General features: G+C 40.2%; 1 protein-coding gene across 6 annotated transcripts in view; it reads left to right on the top strand.

Moving 5' to 3' along the window:
• HIVEP1 (HIVEP zinc finger 1) overlaps positions 1 to 24,767 on the top strand; it is a 121,509-nt gene that overhangs the window by 14,581 nt on the left and 82,161 nt on the right. Inside the window, exon 2 of one of the 6 annotated variants that reach the window (XM_082288207.1) lies at positions 17,463 to 17,505. The exons of the other annotated variants lie outside the window; for them this stretch is intronic. Coding sequence (XP_082144333.1) covers positions 17,481 to 17,505 — 25 coding nt within the window. The 5' untranslated portion in view covers positions 17,463 to 17,480. The remainder of the gene's footprint in view (positions 1 to 17,462; positions 17,506 to 24,767) is intronic. 6 annotated transcript variants of the gene reach the window in all.

Raw genomic sequence — 24,767 nt, 5'->3', positions numbered from 1 at the left:
CATTACCTGTAAGGAATCTCTAGCTGCTGTGCTTTTTGAAGAGAAGTGTGTGTCTTGTACTCAGTAAATGTATGGATTTTACCTTTCTCCCTGCTTTAGTATTTCTTACAGAAAGAAGTATTTCTGTCTTGGGTCTATGAAGAAAACACAATGGTGTATATATTAATAGTGTTTATAATAGTGTATTCTATAATTTTTATTAGTAAAATACCTAATATGTCCAAATGTGCCTGTAATTCTCCATTGTCAAGAGGCAGTGCAAAATATGTAAGTTGCATAGTCTAATGCCTTGAATCGTAAAAGAGAACTGCCTTCTTCAGTGTAAGGGCAGTGCTTTTGTGGCCAAGAGGCAGATTAGGAACTGTGAAAATACTGAACTTTATTGCAAGAATGATTTAGTAATCTTCAAACGTATCTTTATGTAGTTTGCAATGTGGACTTGCTGCATTTGTCTCAATTAATGCATGCATTTGTTAGGAGGTGAGATAGTACCCTTTTTTGTGAAAACAGTTTATGGAACATTTAATTTTGTTTTCCCCTGGTGTTTTTTTCTTTATTTTAAACAACATACATTTCTGTGACAAAAAAAATACTATGTTTATTTTGAACACTGCCTACATATGCCATATCCAGATATATGTGTCCTTTAGTGTGTTCAGAATAGAGCTTTCTTTATGTGGTTTTTTTCCTTTTCTTTCTTAAAATTCTGAAATGGTGATGTAACTTTTGGAGATACCAAGAGAAATTGCTGTTCTGGTACAAGATGGTTTTACCTTTGTCAGGCTTATGAAATGCAGTTGGTCTTCAGTGCCCTTTCAGCAAGATCTGGTACCAGGATTGCTGCAGAGCCTGGCTGCCATCCCTGTTCACGTACATGAAATCCATTGCTGCAGTGGAAGAAAGCAAGCCAGTTTCTGTTGTTTGGCTGCTAAAATGTGGGTCTGCTCCCTGTTGGAAGGGTCAGTCTTCTCTCTCTTAGGCTCATTAATTAGGCTAGAATCCTATCCTGGAGTGAGAGGGCATCATACACAGATGGGGGCACATCCCAGAGCTCATGGGACATTTTCGTAGGCACCCAGGTGGGACATGATCTTGGCACAAAAACACATTTTAATTATTAATGTTTTCCTAGTATCTTTCGACTGACTTCTATCATGCCTTTTCAAAAATAAATGAATAGCACATTCTCCTTTAAGACTGTATTTTTTTAACAGCTTTTTTTTTTCTTTCTTTTTCTGTGCTTTTTTCTTTTCTACCATTCTGCCTGCTAATGCAAGTATGACAAGCAGTCTAGTGGGCATCTAGGAAACAGGAAAATTCGTTGTGTCATCTTATTCCTGCCTGAATTTTCCTCCTGTTTTTAAACCTCACAAACCTTTGATATTGCAAACATCTCACACATTTCATTTTGCTCCCAGAACAAAGTTGTAGATATAAAGAAACACAGTTGAAGTGTGTTCTTCAGGAATAACATCTGTACAGTGCTTTGAGAAAGCAGAACACGAAGCTGGCTGTAGAGGAGCCAGGTTTGAGGATGGGATACCTGAATGTAACATGCTCAAGAGGCAAGGACAAGTAATGGATTTTCAGTATATCTGAAAACTGGCCCCATTATTTTAAGCAGTGTTTCTACAGGCAGTGTCCCCAAGATAAAAGAGAAAGTGTGCATATGGCTGCATTTCTCACAGGTCTGTATAAACACATTTGGGACTGCTTGGAAGTGCAAAAAAAAAAAAAAAAAAAGAGTTAATATTGGACTATTTTCCCAACTTTTATAGTAATTTTAGCACTTTAGTTTTGTTCTTTTCTTGGGGAGAGGGAGGAGAGGGGGGGACGGGCAGAGCAGTTCTTGGTTTTCCCATTTATAGGAGATCCACATTCTAGCAGTTTTTCTTTTGAATGTTCAGCCTCCATGCTTTTAGCAGAACAGTGACCAGATTTTCCAGCAGATCTCTTTAGTCAGAGGAAAGTTGTGTGTGATAAGCAGGTTGATGTGCCCCACATGCCTCGCAGCTTCCTTTCTTGTGTCACTTTGTAGCCTCAAGGGTAAAAGATAGATTGAAGCCATTAGAATATATTTTCCTGTGGACTTTAGTATTGCCTGCAGTCAAGTGGTAAAATCTTATAAATGTGGCTTGTGAATTTCTGGTTTTCAGTTTGACTGCTAAACCATGATTTGCACAGCATGGCCAGTGACAGTCCTAGCTCATCAGTGCTGGCCTTCTGTAGTTGGATGTATTAATTTATAAAAACTGTTTCAAAATACTTGGAAATGGGGGAATCTGAACATTAAGTTCTTATAGGTGGGAAATATTGGCCTGAGAAGGATGTAGTGGTCAGTGTTTTCCAGAGCTGAAAGTTTCTGGCTAACCACGTACTTCTGCAGGGCCATTCAGAAATATGAAATGTTTTAAAATCTACAGAAATATGAAAGGTTTTAAAATCTCCTGTTACGAGGAAAAGGGAGAGAGGAGACAAAGCCTGGTGTTAAGATAACAGAAAAGGGTTAATGTAGGTACACGTTTATGTAGCGGTTACCTGCAAGTAAATTGCAGTCTCACATTTCTAGGAAACACTGTCCTAAAATATCTCTTGAGCCAATATTTTAAGTAATCAGCTTTTTCTCCAAGAGGCTTTAAAAACACAGTTTTGGCAACAGTGACTAAGGCAGTATTTTACAGAAGAGCCCCCAGTAAATGGAAAGCAAGCTGGTAATCAGTTTTGATTAACGGATCTGCATTCTGTTATTTAAATGTTTACATCCTGATTAGCATTTAGGCTGCATTTAAATATGCAATTTTATTTTAGCAAAATATGAGGCATGGAGAATGGAGATAATCTTTCAAATGCTAAATGCTGGGGATGTAAGGTAAAAAATGTGCACCCACCTCCCTCAGCCTTGTTAAGTGATAGTGATGTGACTGATATTTTCACTTTAGTGGGATTATGGGGTTTCCTAATCAGATATGACTAAAGGAAAAAGTGTCTGTGTCACTTAAGTTACCAAACTAAGTTTTAAGTATTAAGACTTTAGTTGATGAACTAAATGTCTCCTGCACCTCATTTTGTTAAAGACAAAGCAAGTTGAGCAGGTACAAAAGTTTATGAGATTTTTCTTGATTATTTTAAGAATTGCCAATTTATGATGGCATCTGATTATTGAAATCTGCATTTCCATTGCTTCATGTATGTGTGGAGAATAGTCACTATTCCTTATGTCGCTCATAATGTGGTTTTTTTCCATGCAAAAGCACTGACTCTGATACCAGTTGGTAGGTACCAGAGGTAATGGTTTGCTTTGCCAACTCACTTCGGCTGCGAAGTTGATACTTCCTGCCCAAAGGAGCATGCACATCTTTCTGGGTTGCAGATCCCAGCTTTGTGAAAAGCTGACTGATTCAACAGAAAGGGTGGCCTGCCACGTAAGCACGCCATAAAAAATGAGCATCTGACAGCTCTGTGGCTTAAATAGTGGATCTGATACAGGCATATGGAAAATTCATGCAACAGGGATACTGTATCAAAACAATTTTTGTGGAGAGGCAAAACAGAATCCTTTCCCTCCCTTCCTCCCCTCCTTTGCTTTCTCGTGACTCTCTGTTTTTATGTTGTTTGCTTCTTACCCTTTGCCTTTTAAATGATGCCTCTTTAAAAACAGACGTCTTACACCAGGATTAAGCTGTTCTCAAAGAATTTTTAGGTAGAGTGATTTAACTTTGAAGGGGAATATTCACTCAGGGATAACATCAGGAAGGTGGGACACCTTTGAAAAGCCATGGCTCCTCTTCCCCTTAATGTGACTGCCTGAAAGGAAAGACAATGTACTGTGCTCAGGAGTTGGACAGGGAATTCCTGCACAGGATGACTTGACTCTTCTTCTTCCAAAGCAAACTCAATATCCTTTCTGTTCCTTCTGGTGACACAAACCTTTTCTGCCCTCCACCTGCTATATTTCTGTTTCATTAGATTTGATATCCTCTGCAAGGTTTCTTATTAGTCTTCTACCTGGGCTTGTAGAACAAAGACTTCTGTTTACACAGAAGGACTTCTGTTGTTGAGCTGGCAGAGGTTTTGAGGACTGGGAAGGGATAGAAAGTAAACATATGCAAGCAACAAATGGAACAATCACCCTCCTCTCATAGCAAGCTAGTATATAATTGATATTACTGGCTGATTTTTTTCATCATTTTCTTTTTTTTTTTCCTCCCCTTCTGCTTTTCACATTTTTCACCAACTGTCTTTGGAGCTTCCATATTTTTTGCTGCACTTCTTTCAACAGACCTTTGAAAATAACATACTGCTGTTACAACTACCATGAAGTAAAGAAGCAGAGGCATGGGAAGATTAAGAGCCAGCTTAACCAAGGTGTGTAGGCACCCACTCTCTACTAAAGCCTGAGGAGCTATTGTGCTCAAAGTCCTTGCTGGATCATGCCTTGGAATGGTCACTTAGGGTCATGCTGGGAAATGAAGCTGGGTCTTTCTTGGTTGGCATGGGTAGCAGTGGTTACTGCTGACCCAGTGTTTTCCAACAGAACCCTTCCCTAAAATGTTTGAGTTCTGTGCTTCTCTTTACAAGACCCACCCGCTCATGTATTTGTGCGTAGCACTACAGGGTATAGATTAATGAAATACAGATGTGTTTGTCCAGGGCCATGCCTTACATTGCCAGCGGGACACGGCTCTGAACAACATCACCAGCTGCCCAGTCTGCGCTTTCCTCTTACGAGTTTTATCTGAGGGAAGCTCTCTGTGGCAAATGAATTACTGAAATGAAGCGCCTGAAGACACAGTTAGACTTTCATTCATCCTGAGAAGTAATTAACATCTGGATATCTTGCCACTGAGAATTAATTTCCTTCAGTAGTGGCCAAGTCCTTCTCCGTGTCCCTGCAACTGTTTGTGTGTCTCCTGTTTGGCTGGGCTGTTGCAGTGAATATGGCAGATATGTTGCTGCACATGAAGAACTGTGTGTGGAGCGAGCCTGTGCAGTGGATTGGGGCACATACTCTTGATTTTGAATCACCAGCAGCTTCAGTGGAGCCTGGCCCCAGCTGTGTGCAGGCTGTGGAATTCTCATCTGTATGCAACCTCTGTGAAGCAGCTGACTTCATGCCTGTGGAACTGCACTAGCCTAGGAACCATAAAACATGAATCACGGGAATGAGATCCTTATGGAAAGGTAGAGGGAATAGACTTTTGGCTGCCCAGAGGGAGGAAAACTTATTCACCACTGTTGCTATCTGTGTGCCCAGGAGTGCTGAGGAGCTTGGTGTGATGCTGCATTGGTGAAAATCGACATAGGTTTATCCTTTATGTGTGCCCACCTGAGAAAAAAGTGTTTGGTACAGAAATTTTAAAAAGCCTGGTTTGTTCCTTCTGCTTCATATGTAAATCCCAATGTGAGAACTGCAGATCTGCTTACTTAGTGTTTAGAAGTTGTAGAGGGCTAATGATGCTGCAGCATGGGTGTGTGAAGCCACACTGCTGCTCTTTGTGTCATGTCAATGAGCAGATGTGTGCAAACCATCCAGGAGTCTGCCAACATGTGAAGAAAGGGATGTCTCACTCCTGGCGCATTGCTTCTTTGCTCCCTTGGTAAAACTTTGCTGAATCCACACATTGCTTGGCGTCTTTTGATGCTCTTGCTAGCTATTCTAAATATCCATTAAACTAACAATGCAGACTTCTAAGTAAAAAGCTCATTGGAAAAAAAGATGAGCTTTTTCCAGAAACAAATCCAATTGCCCCACCCATTTTCTTTCTTCAGAAACTGGAGCTGAGGAATTGCTACAGGAATGCTCTTCCAAGTCACGATGGTTGCTTCATCCCCTTCCTAATAACTGTGCTCCTGTGGTGGTGAGGAAGTGCAGAAATGCTTCCAGGCTCAGTGTCAAAATCCTCTCCAGTCACAAAAAAAAAGTAGTTTGCAGTTAAGTGGCTAAATATATTTTCAAAGAAAAGCTTTGTCCATAACTGTCCTTATCTGACACTAACGTTGGAGCATGCAGCTGAGAGAAAGATGGGGGTAAATATTCCAATATTCCAGCTGAGTCATCTTTTCTTCTTCCTGATTATCCCTTTCTATTCATTATTAATGCCCGTGGAAATATTCTTTAGACATTATTTTATTTGCTCTTCATTTTTCTTTTTATCAAGAAAAATTATATGCAGAGTATCTTACCTTAAAAATTAGATTAAAAGAACATATTTGAGCAACTAAGACAAGAACTAGGAATTAGAAAAGCAGATTTGTGGGTTTTCATTCAATATTGATCCATTTTACATGTACTCCTGTCCTGTATTGTGCCGAATCTTTTTCTTTGCAGAAAATGAGAAGTATGTACTCATGTCAAGAGCATAATTCGTAGTTATTTTCAGCAGGTGCTTAAAAACATTTGTAAATTCCAGCTTGTAACTGAGCAATTCACCCTCCACCCCCTGTATGTAAATTTGTAACAGAGCACACAGTAAGGGGTTTGAGTGTATAAATGATACCTTTATTTTCAGTGTGGAATTCCCATTGAGAGGCCAGGCCTAAAAATACCAAATGTTTCCACAAACAATTCCTGCGCACTGCATGTTGAGTAATACAGCTACAACCAAGGGGAGAGCTTCTGCTGACAGTTTCCCAAATGAATGCAGGAGTCCAAACTGAGCTAGTTTATATATAGTTTTTATTACTGGTCATAAGCTCTTACCAGAAATCCAGATGTGCTCGAATCACGCAGGAGATTAATGACACAAAATGACTGTGGGTGCAGGATGAAGGCTCCTTTTGTGTACCAGAGGGGATGTGGCAACTTTCAGGTAATGACTTCAAAATATCTTACAGAACACAAAGGAGCAAGTTAAGGCATGTAAACAAAAGTTGCCAGACTTCTTATCAAGGTAATTACATGTTATTGAAATGTGTGACTTGATTTAAGGAAATAATTTTGTATCAGTGCTGCCATTTTCCAATGGAGTGTTTCAGTAAATAAATATTTTAAAAAGAAAACCCCAAAAAAACCCCACCTCAAAACATTCTCGGTAAGTAAAAGGGAAATTCAAAAGGGAAAAGCCAAAGGGAGTAGAGGAACTTTACAGGGCAGGCAATGGTTCTTCTAAAATAGTAGAAAATCTTGTATAAGGGAACCCAAAGTGCTTTGGTTTTGGAATGTTTAAACATAGCATATTTTTGAGTGGTTGCTAATTTGAAATGTTAAGTTCCACATGGAAGTTAGTAAGCTTACGAGTTTGGGTATTTCTCAGTGCTCATGTCCAGTAGGTGAATAGGCATGTTTATGCAACATCAAAACCCTTGATTTTTCTTTTTCTTGCTCCTACCATACTGTACTTACCTTGGGGAAAATCCTGGTTCAGTGATTGTGGAGTTTCATGTCAAAGTATGCTCTCTCCAGATTAAATCCCTGTAGAAGCCGGTGAGTAGCACAGGGAACCTGTTTGTTGTGGCCGTGTCCAGCAGGTACAAGTTTTCTTGTTGCTCAGGGTTTACTCACAGGGACTATTTACTCATTTATTTGGCAAAGAAGTTGATTAGGGTCAGGCTGTCTCTGGATTGGTTTCACCAGAATCTCTGTAAGGACAGTTTAAAGTACAATATGCAATTGGAAGCAGCGTGGGAGAGGTCAGCAGCCCTTGTGGAGTTTTTGTCTTGATTTTTGCCACAGTTCATACAGTTTCACCCCTGAAAGTGACCAAAAGATCCTTGTAGACCTGTCAGCACTGCCCCTTGGCACTCAGGTCAGTCACTGTGTCACAGAATCCACTCAGGACTGTAATTTCCACTCCAACAAATCCAGTTTAAAACTAGCTTTGGGCACTGCTTACACCAGCAGCTGGTTTAGCCCAACATGTGCCCATGAGTAGCTGTATTTTTCACTCTGTGTATTTAAAGTCTAAGCTGTTAATAATGGTTGAACTCTTCCTAAGCTTATTTTCAGGGTTTTTTTGGCAGAGTATTTTAATTATTGACATAGACTGGCATGGGCTGCATGTTTCCTCTGTGCTTTCACATAGTGATTTTGCTTGCCTTAACTTCTGTAGAAAGCCACCTCTGAGAAAAGGGTAACATTTGCACCAAATTTTCTGCTTCCTTTGGAAACACAGAAAAAGGAAAACACGTTTCCTGGTAGTGACTGTTTTAATTTTGTTTCTGCTTGCATGAGAATATATCCCAAATGTACAGAGAGGGATTTGTTTCAGGGTCCTGTTAACCTGAGACCTTTCAGGATTTTTTTTTGGTTTTTTATTCCTGGCAGTAGAATTACATTCACTGTTTCTCCAATTTTGAATCTAATTTCCAAATATTATGGGAATTGTAATGTAATCATCTCCATGAAATGTCAGATTATGAACACTTCCAGGTTTTTTTGGGTTGTTTTTTTAACCAGTGGCTTCTCATGGCTGGGTGTGAGTGGGGCTGTTTAGCCAGAGGCACTGTTGGCAGTGTTGGGCATTGTCAGGTACCCTTTAGTCTTTGATCATTATACTTGTTAATAGTGCTGTGTTTAATCCTGATAAACTTTCTGAAAATAGTCAAACATTTCTTCATCTATTTTTTTTCTAGAGATAATAAGGATGCCGATGGGCATTTCTTTGTCCCTGAGGCAAGCACAGTATTGATATAGAAGTGTTTTCTCTTGGGACATCAGAATTGAGTCTGGTTTTTCTGTATGCATACTTATCCTTCTAGGCTTGTCATATTCCCTGGAATTCCCACAGTTTTCTGCAAACAGCCTTATTATTAGATATGTGCTTTCTGAAATCTCCATTTAGATTACCCTCAATATCCTGATGATATTGAGCTCACACGTAGCAGCCAGACAGCCCAGGTCATATATATATGTGGGGGAAAGGAGAATTGGACAAGAAACAGGGGTTAGAACAAGGGGTTATGAACAATCAGAACTATGTAATTTACATACCTCTGTGGGAAATGTCTACATCTAGTTATGAAAGAAACTTTCTTAGATATTTCCTCAAACTTTATTTTTTTCTATTTGTCTGAAGTAAAGATACTGGAGAGAGATATAACATTACAAGAAGTTGTGGTGGACATTCTCATAGGAGTATATATTTTCCTGTTCCAGAGAAGATCGTTTTTTAAATCACTGATATGCCCTGAAAATATGTAGAAGAAAAGGTAAGGATGAGGATAGAGGGTTGGTGCAAAAAACACCCAACAAAATTAGATCCAGATGGAGGAAGTGGGATCTGTGTTCTTCAGCTGTGCAAAGGTTGTCCCACATTTATTCCCCTTTCCCATTATTTTCAGCACAATGTGAGGAACTCTATGCTATATTTATGTATTGGAACTGAGAGTAAGAAGGTAGTAATGAGTCTGTTGTCAGCATGTTGTGCTTTCTTTAATTTACAGCATCATCACTGTGCTGTGCTGCCATAAAGGAGAGAATATAGCCTTTGTCCCCGCTCGGCGTTAGCGGAACCGAGAGTGATGCACGCAGTTGGCAAGGGCTGCAACAACAGAGTCCTCATTCATCGCTGCCATCAGAGCAGTTTGGTTTAGCTGTGTTACGTAAGCCATTTGTGGTATAACTCAGGACATTGCACAGAATAATACTGGGCATGGATATCCAGCCGTTGTGTGAGATACTGAGAAGGGAATAAAGGTACCTTATTGCAGTCAGGGGCTGGGGCACACCTCCAGAAGCTCATTGAATTAAAGTATTGCGACCCATTCCCCAGCAACCATCACATGACAAGTGCTAGAAGCAGTATTGAGCTACTGCACTAGACACCCTTCTTGCACAAAAATACTCAATTTTACCCTTTATGAACCTATTGCAAATCTGGTAAGGGAAAGCTTTTTCTGAAAATACTGCATGAGTTACCAACCTCATGCTGTAAGGGTGATGCAGGGCTGTAGGACCTATAAAACACATAATATTTTTGTCACTGAGCTCTGCAAAGTTTCTGCCATTAGCTTTGGGCTTCCTGAATGTAAATCCACCTGCCTTCTGTAGTTAGTATTCTGCCCAAGAGTATGCAAAATATCATTAAGTAGAATGCTTTGGCTTATCATGGAAAGAAGCAAAAGAGCTGCTGAAATACATCAGAAGTTGGCGATAGTGAAAATACTGCCTTGCCATCCTGAATATTATCTGATGAAGTAAAATGCTGTATAAAACTCTCTTCAATGGAAGTGATGGATCTCAGTGTTTTCTTTTGGAGGGCTAAATAAGTGAAATCAGTCATTTCCCAGAGTCACGGATTGTCTTTGCCTTTGTTTTGTCTGCCCTGTGCCAGGGAGGCACTGGACATTGCCTGCTTGGCAAAAAGTCTTGCTTTTCCTGGCATTTGATAGCACTACTCCTCAGTGTGACCTTGCCAAGTGACTAGAGATGCTGGAGAAACTTCAAGCAAAAACTAGTTTTGTGTCAGCCAGGTAGTGGTTTAAGTCCTTGATTATTGAGTTAGCACAAATAAAAAATGTAAAGCATAAAGCAAATTACAGACACAAAGACTGTTGCTATATATTCTATTCAACCTATTTCTCTATGATTTTGGCCAAGGTGTTTTATAGCTAAAAAAATCTGAGGATCCAGCTCTGCATAGAGCCTTTACAATAGTCCCTTTCTAAGGGGAAATCTTCCCTAGAATTAAAGAAAAAAAATCAACAGAAACATGATCTGAAACTTTCTAAGCTCATTTTTTCCTGTTTTGCCTTCAGTTATGTGGCAAGCAAGATGCTGATCCTATCATATCCTTAAAGCCTATCTGGGAACAGGTCTTGATGCTGAGGAGCATCCTTAAAATTTCTTTGTTTTACCTCGTAATAATTCACTTACATCATGCACTAGAAGCACTTTATTGAATCATGTAGCACTTTGTCTTCTAGAGCAATAACACTTTGTTGTGATTATGTATGACATTAACATGCACTGTTACTTTTACGTGGGGGCCAAACCTGATATATTAAATCAATGAAAGACTTGGGCTTGGGGGTTGATACTCCTAAATAGTCTTCAGCTACTAGCCTGTTCGACTATTAGTAATTTTTGGGGGTTCTGGCCATCACAGTGATGAATTACTGAAAATAACTGGAGAGTCTATTGTAACTACAAATTTTGGTATTCATAAATATCTATGGGCAGGAAGTGCTGATAAAAAATCTAGGTAATTTTTCATGGGTCTGGGTCCTTCTTTCACTTGACTGTTGTGTTGGTTTAGCACAGCCTGGTGTTAATGGGCAGGAGAAAAATTGAAAATACCCAGTTGAATCATTTTATTAGAAGACAGCATCCATTCCTTACAAGTATAACCACGTTTTCTGTAGTTAGGCCATGCAAAAAAAGAAAATGTTTTGGTTTGGTTTTTTTTGTGGGTTTTTTTGTTGGTTTTTTGTTTGTTTGTTTGTTTGTTGTTTTTTGGGGTTTTTTTGTTTGTTTGTTTGTGTGTTGGTTTTTTTGTTGGTTTTTTTTTGTTGTTGTTGTTGTTGTTGTTGGGGTTTTTTTTTTGCATTTGAAATTAAATTGAATTTAAAGGACGTATAAATGTAAAGGTAGGGAATGTTCCAGTTCTGGAACAAAGCGAAGTGCTCTCTGTCTTTTCAAATTTACCCCTTTTTAAATAGAATACTTCATCGAGAATAGCTTCTAGCTGTGCTTAGCTAAGCTTTGAGTGTACAAATGTTCTCTGTGTCTTATTTGGGTTCCTAAGGAGGCAATGCCCAAGTATTATTTAAGTATTGGGTTTCAGGCTGAATGTTTTCTGTCTGCTTGTTTTGCAAGCATGTAAAATTACTGTAACTGAGAGAAGGGAAAAAGTGTAGTTTGTGCTTTTGATAACAATATGTATGTAATCAGCACCTCCTGGTTAATGAATTAGTTGGCTGTTTCTTTCATACAGCACTAGCAGGGAAAACTGCTGGGATAATCAGCAAGTATTGGCAGAGGGATTCAGCAATGTATATATCAGTTAATATTTCCCTTAAATAGTTTTCCAGTAAACTAGATCAAAATTTTGAATGGGCCCCCTATGTGTCTAATTATTTTTCAGGAGCTGAGGCAAATAAAATATTATAAACGTGCAGTATTTAATGACTTTCTTAAACCTCAAGAAGCACACAGAATGGTTTTATTCCCCTTTCACAGTGCAATCACAGTTTGCAGAATAAACTCCTAATTTTGAATTTAAAAAATTGAACATAGTTGAAGGTTTTGTTTGGGCTTTTTTTAACCCAAAAAGGCCTCCTCTTAATGTCAATATAAATAGCTTTTTCTTCTGTTCTTTCTACAGATATCTTTTCCGATTGCAATGTATTAAACCTTAGGCTCAACCATGCATGCAGAAGCCCTGTTAAAATTTAGAGTTCACTGCTTAGAGCCATCTCAGAACTCGGGTGTTAAGAAGTAGATGCATCAGCAGAGAAAACATTTACCTTTGGTGATGGCTACTAAACGAATGCCCTCAACAGTGTTGTGTTCCAGCACCCGGACTTGTCTTTAAACATCGTCTCTTACCAACTGGACTGACAAACAAGGCAAAGTGGGCACAGGGCCATTCTCTGAGAAACAAAGAGAGGGCAGTGCATGGATGACCACCAAGTGATGGCCATCCCCTCCTCACACTGAGAGGAGCAGCAGCACAGAACAGTTGTGGTTGAGGGGAGGTTCTGCCTTCGGCCTCTCTCCAGTGCCTGTCTCCCCAGCCACATGATGTTCTTCAAAACAGATCTGCTTGTGACTAACTCCGCACTTTGGGAGTGAAGCACTGGTGAGGAAGGGAGCCAGACAGCTCCTAGGACAGGCTGGAATTGAGTACTGCGGGGGGAACAGCCCTCTGGAGGGAGTGTTTCCAGGGGATGTTTGACATGAGCTTCCTCTTGTTACGCACACTTAGATAGATACTTCTGCTGATGGTGGGATTTGGGGGTTTTCTTGAGGGTGTTCTTTGGTTGTTGTTTTTTTATGGTTTGGTTTTGGTTTTTTTTTTTGTTTTGGTTTTTTTTAACAAAACCAACAGTATCTTTTTGTTTTAAAGTAAAATGCTGTAAGCTTAAGATAAGATTCTTTTATCTTGGCTGTAACAAAACAGTAAGCTAAATGGACAGCTTGGAATGGGTGTGTTTTTCCCAATTAGCAAGCCTCATCGCTAGCACAGTAGTTTTGTAGAGCTTATTATTTGCTGTACATGAATGTGAAGTACAGATTCCTCACTCAGTGATGACAGCTGCCACCCAAGGACACCAGTGCTGGGGAGCAGGGACCTTTTCTGGGCTTGCACCCAAGCCAGGTGCCATGCTGGGAGGCTGATCCCTGTCCAAGCAGGGAGCCAGGCTTCATGAAGCACAGAAGGCTTTGCTGACTGTGACTCTTGGGAGGATCCAAGACCTCTATTATTCTGATGTGTGAAGGTAATTTAAATCATTTCAGCCTGACCTTGGGGATCACCGTGCCACTTTCTGCTGGGTGGTGGTAACCAGGTCTCAGTGCATTCTGGTGATTTGGTGTGAACACTTTCCTTCTCTATTTCATTGGTGAGCCAGTGAAAACTCATTATTTTCTGTTTAATAACCCTACTATCCTTCTGTAAGAGGTTTGGTAGCAACAGAGTGAATTACAACAGTATTTTCATCAAATGTCCAGCAAAAATAAGTTTCTGGAAGGACTTAGAATTGTGAGAAGATGTTTTGCAAACATAATTTTCTAGTACAGTACAACAGGAGGAAACTATGGTGTGTATTTTGCTTTAAAAAATAAGACCAACTTCAGCTACAAATAATTGTAGAAGTTGGGATCACCAAGATAAAAAAAAATGGCCCACACAAATGACTTAAAATTTTGAGTCTGACTGTGTTTGTACTTTTCTCATGTCTCAAGGCTGCCAAATTCTAGATGCTGTCTTTCCTGGGAACTAACCAATGCTCTCTGGCATGATTTTCACTTCCCCTTATGTCTATATTTGAAAAAGCATATGTGTAGTCCCTAAATGAATATAGTGGTTAACAAGCTATGGATGACAACCCACAAAACATATTTGCTAAAGCAAGTTTCATACTGCTTAATGGAAAACAAATACCAGAACGACTAAACCAGGGATATTGCTATACATGCATATATTTCATGTATGAGGAAAGTTGAAGGAAAAAACCCCTTCTGAGATTTTCCTGGGCACGCTTCTTCCCACTGGAGTTAAGTTACTGTAACTCTGGGGGCAGAATTTGGTTCTTTGGTACGTATTTATGTTTTCCCTGGTAGGGCAGGACATGATGTATGGCAGAAACAACTAGGTACTGTCATTAAGTGAGTAATAGCTTCATCCTTCTTAGCTCCTAAGAAAGGAATCATCCTTTACATCCTAAGGAAGTAAAGCCAGCAGTGCCCCTCTAAAGCAGCACTGTTAAGTCATTCTGTACTAAACAGTGTCTCTGTTGTTCCTAAAAGAGAAGAGGCCATGCAGAATTTTCAAGCTTTCTATGACGTGTCTTGTGTGCAAGCGACAGGACGGACGTGATGCTGGAGAAGCTTGGTGAAGGGCTGCAGTGCATGGGGAAAACCCCTCCTTGCAGGTAGTACATCACCCCTGGCTGAGGGATGACCTTGGGAGCAGGTGGGGAGCGGACCATGGCTGGGATAGAGCAGATTTTTCCACATTTTTCAACAGCGGATTACCACAGGTGCATGGAGCCTTTGCTGCCCAACCCAGGTAGCACTGAATTTGGAAGCTCCTTCAGGTAGTAACTGCTGGCTTGAACACAGCATGAAATTAGAGGTTTTATTACAAAACACTGAAGCTTAGTAGTGTTCTTAACCTTGGGTGCTCAGTCTTTAGCCAGAGCTTCCTGAAGCTTGCTTATACTATTAGATTTTCTTTTTTTTAATTTAAAAGGAACTAAAAATGTATTTACTTGCCTTCTTTCATCTAGTGACTCACATTAGCTTCTTCCACATGACTGCTCTGCTGAGAAGGTTAGGAACCGAAGAAGTAAAACTGAGATTTCTGTAACTTTCTGCTTCCTCTATCAAATCCCTTAAGAAATTATCAAACACTGGCAAGGTTTATGATGTCATTAGAGCCTTTTATAACTGCCTAATGCTCCAAGTAGAAGAAGAAACTTGGTTATAACATGTTGTGTAACCAAGCACACTGGTCTTTAAAAACAGAATTTAAAGCCCATTTTTTCAAATTACGCTTCAGATGCCTATATAAATACAGTTAGTTCTGGTGAAATCAGTGAAAGTTGTTAAATGGGCAGCACTTTCTCTGATATGAACCGCAGCTTTGTTTTGTTTTTGTTTTTCCTTAACTTTGGTCTTTAGTTTCTAAATAGTTTGTTGATCCTAGTGCATTTGGTATTTAGGAAAAATGGGGTAATTTCCGTATTAGTTACCCAGTTTTGGTAAAGCAGCTGTTGCAGAATGTCCACCCTTCAGCCAGGGTTTAGTCCATGAAGTTTTTTATTTTGTATTTAAGAAAACAGTCTTGCACATGCATGCCTATCTAAGTTTTCTTTGTAGTTTACTGCTGTGGGAAACAGTGGTTACCGAGGAACTTTATACAAACCAGGAAGAAGTGACCTTTCTCATTTGCTGTAGGTGAACCTGCTGTAGCAGGGGGCTTGGACTAGTCCCTTCCAACCCCAACCATTCTGTGATTTCAGAATGAATTGAGGAGTGGCTGCTGGGTGCTTTCCAAATGAGTGCAGCATGACATCTGTGCCCCACACAAACCTCACTCAGGCCAGCTGTTGGTACCCTGTCAGTGAAGCCAGATCTGCCATGCCCTTGCATGAGGCTTTGGCTTCTTCAGAAAAAAAGAAGGATGAATAGAAGTATAAAATAAACTTTCTTTTTATTTTTCTCGAAGTTCAGAGAGCATGTATGTGTGTTTGATACATATATATACACAGAGAAACAAAGCCCAGTATTCCAACAATCCTAATGCATCTGCATAGAACAAAAATACACTTCACATAATCACCCTTGGTCCTGGATATACCATGTAATGGTTCTGATGAACTGTTTGTTAAAAGCTGCTGTAGTTAAACTCAACAGTTGCTTTGCATGAGATGTGACTCCAATACAAGTTGCTGAAACTTAGTCATGCATGTGCTGTGGACAAGGCTGTGCTAAGGCAAGCGCGTGTTGGTAATGTTAGTAATGTTGTTACCGAGGTGTTCTGCTCTACCTGGATTGTTTTCTTGGAGAGCTCTAGTTCTTAATACACTGCCAATTTCCATATTGTGGTAAAAGGAAAAGCCAAAGGAACATGTATGTGTGGTGGCTGAGATCTTCACCCGGACTGCAGTCCTGTCAGTTTTCACCGAAAAGCCCCAGTCTAGCATGTTTTTAATGGGATCTTTGACCAAGGGTAATGGCTTTACACTGACAGAGAGTGGGTTTAGATTACATATTAGCAGGGCAAAAGAACTTTGACTGAACCCAAACTTGTAGCTATAGCTAAATCACAGTGAGGTGGGAGATGCGACTTGTTTGGACAGCTAATGGCTGGTCAGTGCTTATAGTCAAATGAGCAAGATCCCTGGTTTTTTGAGACATGGTGTAAATAAGTAAAATAATTTTTACCCCAAACTACTAGTAATTTGTGCAGACAAAATACACATGAGAGGGAAAAGCTATGTACTTTGTATAGAGGCAGGGTGCAGGAAAGGCTGATGTCCTCAAATAGTATGTATCATGTGCAGGTAAAGTATAAAGAAGTGAAAGGTAGTGTTGCAGTAGGCTTTTTCCCTTTCTTATTTCTAGACCTCTTAGCAGCTAATGGCAAACCCCTGATTTTATTTTCTCTGTAGCTGATTGGAAAGACGCTGTTTGTGCAGTTTAGGTGACTTTCAGTACTCCACCATGGCTACATCATCTTTCATCATTCTGCCTTAGACTTGCTGTTGATGGGCAGGCTGTACTTCACCCAGGACTCCCAGGGACAGCAAGACTGAAGTCTCTCTTGTTTCTGTGATGTGAAATAAAGGGACTGCTCCTCTCATAGGCCTCAGTGGGCACTTGGTGCTGGGAAAAGGGCAAGGTGGTGTGCCTGCATGCAGAACAGGGCTGAACGGTGTCCCCGAGGAATGATCTAACCTGCTTACCCTAAGACAGGGTTGGCAAAGTCATTTCTGACAGCAACTAGCATTTCTTGACAGAACATATACATACATGTTCTCACCCTAATAAAAAGATACAATATATATCATATATGATGTATATGTGTTTATACACACACACACACACACACATAAAAAAAATCTACTTGTGCTTTTCTTTCTGTCAGAAAGCTTTTCTCACTGTCTTGGTAAAGTCTCTCCTCTTTAAATTTGAAAACTCATTCATTTTGTCTTTGCATCTTCCTTCTGAAGAATTGAAGACTTAACTTCTCTGCCTTCAGTTTCCTTTTGTTTAGATTAGATACTTAATTTATCCTCTTTCTACTCTTTCTCTGAATATCTTCCAATTTGCCCACATATCTCATGGAGAGCAGCAGTGAAACTTGACCAAAATGTTCCTGTTGACATCCAGTAATGGTGAGTACAGCAGAAGGCTTTCGTCACAGACCTCTCTTGCTGTCTGTCTGTTCCAGCACAACATTTGCTTTTTTGCAAGAGTGCGATATTGTTGATGCTTATCTAGCTTATTGTGTGCTGTAACCTCTAGCTCTCTTCCACAGAACTCCTGCCTAACTGGGAGAGTGCAAGTTGGGCAGTAGGTGAAAGATAGAAACCTGGTTGTGAGGCAGGCCTGGAATAGTGAAATAGGAAAAGGGGTAACAGTGGCTTAGAGGAAAACTACCTGATTAAATACCTGAGTAAATATTTCACTGAAAAAAAAGGACAAAACATTGAATATTTTTTCGACAGTTACTGAAGCAGATGCTGAAGGGATTTTGGCATAAAATGTGCTGAAGTTCAGTTTGGGTATCAAGGTTATAAAGTGTTTGAGGCTAGGAGATTGCCAAAGAAATGTTTTGCTTGTATATGCAAGACAGTGTTCTTAATAGTATTAACACTAACATTTGCCTGCTTGCTCTGGTGCCTGCTAAAGTCTGTCACTTTGCAGCCCAAGCTGCTTTTCTGTGTTACTTTTTCATCTTCCTTGTGGAAAAAAATTCAGTTCAAGGGATATTTGTATAAAGCACTAGATAAATTCAGTTGGGTTTGTGTGTATGCATTTTCTTGTAACAATAGTAATTTTGTATGTTTTGGGAAGTGGTACTTTAGGCTTCTGTGTGGTCTTTTTATCCCACATATGGAATAGCAATGTTGCCTTGCAGTGTCCAGAGTGGGGACCTATGCAGAGCAAGTCCCATGATGCTTTTGGTTATTTAGAATATTCTACACATGCACAGTGAGTTTTTTCTTCCTGGAAAGAGGGGAAATCCTCACTCATTGAAACAATTTGTCTTCCACATTGGACCAAAAAAAATAGGTTTTTGTAGTGGGCTAAAACCCTGCAAAATTTCATCACTGTATTTTTTCCAGTAATCCCAAGATTGTTTGTTCAGCTGCTTTCACTCAGTGTAGCATTTAATGAGAGTATTTATAAAAAAGAGAGGTGGTTAAGGCATGGAACTTTTTTTAAAATTCTTTGACATATACTTGTTCTTTCGTACTCCTTTCCACATTGTGTGTGTGTAAAGGAGTGTGTGCGAGGCACTCCCAGGAGGGATGTCAGCAGTTTGTGCTCCTGAGTCAGCAGAAGTTGCTGGAAAAAGGACAGAAGTGCAGTAATTGCTGCGGCGAATGCCGCGCTTCGCGCTGTGTTGTCTGATCCCGATTATGGGTCTTAAGCCCCTACTGACAGCTGCAATCCCCTTGTTTATGAATCTGTTTCTAAATGCTTTCTTTCGGAGAGTCACGCAGCTATGACTGCACCCTGGTTCGTTTCGACATTTCCGCATTAGCCTGAAGGGAACTCTCTAAAACCTGCTACCCCACGCTGCTTCCATCCTCAGTGTGAAAGGGGATGGTTTCATAGTCCTGTGCAAGGACCAGAGGCTGGGATGGATTTGGGAGCCAGGAGGGAAGGGCGCTCCATTGTGGCTGCAAAATCATGTCGTCAAATATCAGCTATATTCCTTTGTAATTTCTGATCCAACTATTACTGACATGGCCAAGGACTGGGTTGAAATAATATGGGACTCTGGGAACTTCATATCCCACTAGATCTTTCACCTTGGGCTACTTCGAACCAGAATGGCAAAAACTGAATTGAAATATATTGTTCAATTCTGTGTATCTTTTCCACACATGATGTGGTCTGGATTAGGGGGTTTGGGTTGCTTTTTTGTTTTGTTTTGTGTTTTTAAGTAGCTAACCATGTGAATCCACAAAGTAATGCGCTTTATACTCCTACTTTGCTTCTGTCCTTGAGCATGTGCATTGCTACAAAGGGACAATCACCTGTGGAATTGACCTGTGCTTCATCTTTCAAGGCCCATGCATTGGTGACTACATTATTTGTTGTTTAGCATGTTCTGTGATCAGTGCTAAAATTTGAATTGCACAGTTCACAGAAATGCTGAGTAACTACTGTTTCCATGTTTCCATGTTATTTTGTTCTAAATAATTCAAAAAGATCCTTATACAAAGCTGTGGGCGCTCTCCTGCATAATTAATACTACAACGAAACCATGGCAGCATTAAAACGAATAGTCAAAAAGGAGCCCTGCCTGTCTGCTACCTACAGAGAAAATTCTGTCCTACTTTTTATTGCTCTGGAAAGGTCTCTACACCACCAGTTTAAAATAGATAGCTTTTGCTAAAGTCCCTCAATTGGAATTTAAGGAAGGGTAAAAAGAGCAGGAGCAAAGAGCTGACATGCCCCTGGAGAGTTCAACAGAAGGAGCAGTGGATGCAAAGTGAAATCAAATCTCTGCTCTCAGGAAGGTGGGATCTATGTCCATTGGTTTTCATAAAGGTACAGTAGGGTTTGAGCCATGGGTGGAGGTGGGTGCAATAAGGCAAGTCTTGGGGTCACCCCGGCGAGTTAGCCACCAACTTTTCCTGAATTTTTTTGTAAAAGAACCCAACATAGGCTCACAATTGTGGCTGAATTACGATTTTTTTTTTTGATTGGTACACAAAATACTTTTGATGCTGGAAGTTAAGTTGAAAGTTAACAATGATTCCTTTGTAGCAGTCCCTTTTGAAATAGACAGTCCTGTATCTATAAGAAAACACTACGCGGAGGGATAAATTCTGCTTTCAAGGCTGTATTTTATAAATAAATGTCTTATGAATCTTTTTTAAACAATATATGTTAACAGGAATATCAACATAAGAAAAGGAAATAGGATTTTAAACCACTACATAGAATAGTAAGTATCCCTGTCCTTGCTTGATTTTTTTTTCTTAAAATAATCAGCAGCTTTTGGCATTTCACACCCTTCTTACAGTAATTTTCAGTAATTTCTTCTTGAGTGCTGATACTTGGTTCTGTCTTTAGCTATTTACTACTAAAGTTTCTCTGAAAGCTTTTACATCCATATCCACTGGTCTGAAACTGCTTGGCTGCATTTTTGAAGTCCCCATCTTACTTAATTCCTATCACAACATTTCCTCAACTATGTCACCTTTTTTTGGTTGGTTGGTTTTTGGTTGGGGTTTTTTTTGGTTGGTTTTTTTTAATAGAAAACCACTGGTGTTCTCAGCTGTGGCTGTGCTGCCATATCCAGCAGCCTCATGGCAGGCTGTGACCTGATAAGAAGCATTTTCCCAGGCTGGTCTGAGAACACCAGTAGTGGTGCTGGTTGCCTCTCCTGAGCCAAGTTTAGCACCAAGCACAAGGGGAACACCCAGGCCGTGTGAACGCCACCGCCTCAGGCCCATCACAGGCTGCATTGCCTCATGTCATGCAGTGCTGTTGTTGGTTATTAAAGGCATCCATGCTGTCATGTTGGCAGCCTACCAGACCTGTCTTCTTCCAGCTGAGCCTCAGGGCTTATTGTATCAGAGCTCAAGAGAGACATGCCTGCCTTATCTGTGTGCTGGTGGTGTCAGTCAGATGGGTGATGTGGGTTAACTGGCCACTCTTGATCACTTATTTTGTGCCTGATTTAAGGGCCGCAGTAGATCCTAGTTCAGGGGAGTGATGCATGTGGGCAATGGGGTTGAAACCTCAGCCTGATGACAGCGAGAAGAGGTACTGTTTGCTGAGTCCCCACAGTTGGACCCATGACAGTGATACACCAAGAACTTGTAATGAATCCTGTGAGTCATTCCATCACTGCTTGACATGTCCATTTCCTATACCTTAGTGCTCAGGGGGAGCCCAATCACTACCTGCAGCAACTCCTTCCTTCTTCACCTTCATTTTCCACCCCTGTGTAGTCTGGGCAGGCAAGACACTTGTAGAAGGAAAGAACCTTGATTTGGACCAAAAGTAGAAATCCATGCTGGTGAAACAGCATTAGCATAGAGTGAGAGCCAGTCTGTTGTCATCTTCCATGAAGTAACTGCAAAGTGTCATAAATACATGCAGTTCTGATTGTCACTGCAGAATATGCTGTGTGACAGACAGCCTTGCTTAGAGGTCTGTATCTTAGGGATTGTGTTGAGTCATACAGTTGATAATCTAAATGTAAATAATAGTTGATGCATGTAAAAATTTGAATTTCATTAAGTGGAGGTTTTTAGACTTGAACAAATGAATTATTTTTTTCATGTAATGCTGTAACTTGCTTACTAGCTTTGGCAAAGAGTTTTTCCCCTGATACAGAGATAGCAGATACTAATAAGCAAGCAGACAAGGTTATGCAGCAAGGGGGTATTTTAATCATCTTTGTTTTGCAGCAGACAGGCCAGAGTGAGGTACCTCTTAGAAACAATCTACTTCACTGATACTTTGCTTCAACAGATTGACATCATCTCAGGAAAGAAAATAACTGTTTGCTATTCCTGTCATAGACTTCTTTCAATCACTGCGACAGATGTTCCAAGCATGTTGTTCCTCTGTTAGGTTTCTTTAGTAGTAAAAATACTGCAGTCTAAATATAGTTTAAATTGGTTGAGGAACCTTGTTTGAATATGATTCAAAATTGTGTTATACGTGGTTTAAATCAGAGTGCAACAGGACAAAACCATTGGAAAGTCTAGTTAAGATAATTTCAAACCCAGGTAGGAATTTTTATTCAATCATATTTAAAGTGAAGTGCTGTCTTTTTCTAATATATCTTGCAATCCGATTTAGGATGAACCTGGATAACAATGAACTTCCCTCCCCCTGCTCATTATTTGGAATTACCTTGGATAAAAAATGGGACAAATACTTAGTTAAAGAGTCCTCATTTCCTGTATCTACAGTGTTGTCTTTTGTGCCAGCTGAATGTTCTAAATCAGGAATATACAGATTTTATCATCCTTTTTTTTCAATGAAACAGAGTTTCACGTTCAGGAACAGTTGAGGTGGCTGAGATTAGAGAACCAGTACACATGCACAAGGTACCTATTATTCCTTTGGGGACTTTGGAAGCTGAGAAGGCTGCTGCCCTTATGACCCCCCCTTTCCTCTAATAGTGAGTTCCAGTTCAAAGCTCTTCTCTGTCATCTTTCCCGCTCATTCACTTCTGGAGGCCACTGGGAGAGCTAACAGGATGATGCAGGCTGAGTTCTGCTGGTGGTAAATAGCTCCTCCTTTTTATTCTCCCACTCATTTTGTACCTAGGTGATTGGTTGCTGCTCATGTGGCCCACTTTTTGAGACCACTGGGTTGGGAGTACAGCTTCCTGCCTGGAACTGGGTCATGGTGGTGTGACAGTAACTCCACTGGTGTGTGTCCCTTCCAAGCGCGATTCCAGTCAGTGACGTTGATTGGGGGAATGCTCATTTTGATACTGGCTGGCTGAAGCTTTCTGCTCCCTCCTTCTGACACGTATACAGATGAAGTTGCTAAATTGCGTTGTCTGGGACAAGGTGCTCTTTTGTTTCCAAAAATGATGAGTAAAGAAACAAAGTTCAAGGTTTATTTCGTCACTTGGACTTTTACTGCAGTGATAGAGACTGGGAGTTCAGCTTTAGAAAATTGAGAGTAAATGGAGTTTGTAATCTATTCTTGTTTCATTGCTAGTTAACTTTATTTAATAGATTGGTAAAATAATCCTCCAAGAAGGAAGTAAATGTAGGGAGATACAGGTGCCACGACCTCCAGTGCCCAATGACACCGGAAACAGTTAGCATCCCTCGTTTTGTGCCTGTTTTGTGGGGGAGGAGAGAGAAGCTCATGTGGTAATCACAAGCTGCCAGGTCATTGCAAGTAATCTGGTGCCAGCAGTAACACTCTCTTCAAGGTCCTGCTTCTGTGGGAAAACTCACTGGTGGTTAACTTGAGCATCCAATTTTGAGCCTTCACAGAGGAGAGTGATTCACGTATGCTTTGTCTTGAAGCCATTTGGGCCCTGCTATGATCTCACATAAGGAGACATTTTCTTCTAGGTTTGGTTTACAAATTTGGAGCTGGGATCACTCACATCGATCTTTTTCTTTGGTTTCGAGCTTCTTTCTGAAGCAGTGAAGGTTGTTGTTGCTTACTTACTAATTTCTTCATCATATTTGTATTGATTTAGTGCCCATATGTATTTAAGCTGTGAGAACAGTGAGAAAGACTTTGAATATCTAATTTTTCCCCTTTTTTATTCTTGTAATTAAACAGAAATTCTATAGCATTCACCCAAGGAGTAACTTTGTAAAGTTCATGGCTAATTTCACTATCCATGGACAGCTGTACTTTTTGGGCTTTTTTGGCAGCATGGTCATGGCCTTCTCTTAATTGTTTCTATGACAATTTTTTATTTGGTTTGGCTTATAATGAAAGAATGAAAGGGTTCTTCAGCATTCAAAGAGGCTGCCTAGGGAAGTGGTTGAGTCACTATCCCTGGAAGTATTTAAAAGATGTGTATACATGGCACTTAGGCACATAGTTCAGTGGTGGACTTGTCAGCACCATGTTAGCAGTTGGACTCAAGGATCTTAAAGGTATTTCTAACCTAAATGATTAAATGGTTCTAAGATCCAACCTACTACTTCGAGTTTGCTTTCCTGTTTGAAGGGCTGAGTGAGGCACGTCAGGACAGTTGCAGTATCTGAGTTTCAAACTTATCTCTTTTGTCCAGCTTCCATACCAAGTATAGCAGCATGGTGAGACCTTTAGTTCTTGAAAGGTAGATTGGTTATTTAGGGACAGACATTTGAGATTATTCTTTATTTCTTTGTCCTTATTTGTTTATAACAACAAGGTTTCTAGGAAGAAGATACAGCCTTTAGCTCAGGATTTAGTACAGCAAATTACTGCAAGTGAGAAGAAGTTAAGATTCTTGGAGGTGAATGTAGCAGAAGTGTTCCTGCCTGCCTGTAGCATTTAGATATACCTAGAAAGAATGGGAAACACCCTGACCTTAAAGTAACCTTCTGCCCTTGTACTTTGCCACCTGTCTCAAGACCTGCAATAGATTTGACTGCTTTTCATAAGCTCTTCTACCTAGGTTGTCTCCCAGAAAGGAAAAAAGAAGAGTTATATAACAGCATTTTCCTCAAAAACTCTGTTATAGAATTCAACCAAAACCCTGATTTTAGCTCCAGTAGAAGTCTAAAGCTGGCACAAACTGGTTTTCCAAGGTCCCTTTTTCTGTGTTTATAAAGAAAGTAAATGAACCAATAGTTTAGTATGTGGGGTAGAATATTCCTAAATGGCAGCAAGGAGAGTGGTTCTTGGTAAGAGCCACAACCACCGATTCACTACTCGGTGAGCTTTCCTCCTCCATCAGGGGATACAATTTGTCAGAAATCACCGGTGG

Source organism: Coloeus monedula (genome assembly GCF_965178545.1).
Source record: "Coloeus monedula genome assembly, chromosome: 1".
Taxonomy (NCBI): Eukaryota; Metazoa; Chordata; class Aves; order Passeriformes; family Corvidae; genus Coloeus; species Coloeus monedula.
The sequence above is the reverse complement of the archived record's forward strand: the minus strand, read 5'-3'. Positions and strand labels throughout refer to the sequence as shown.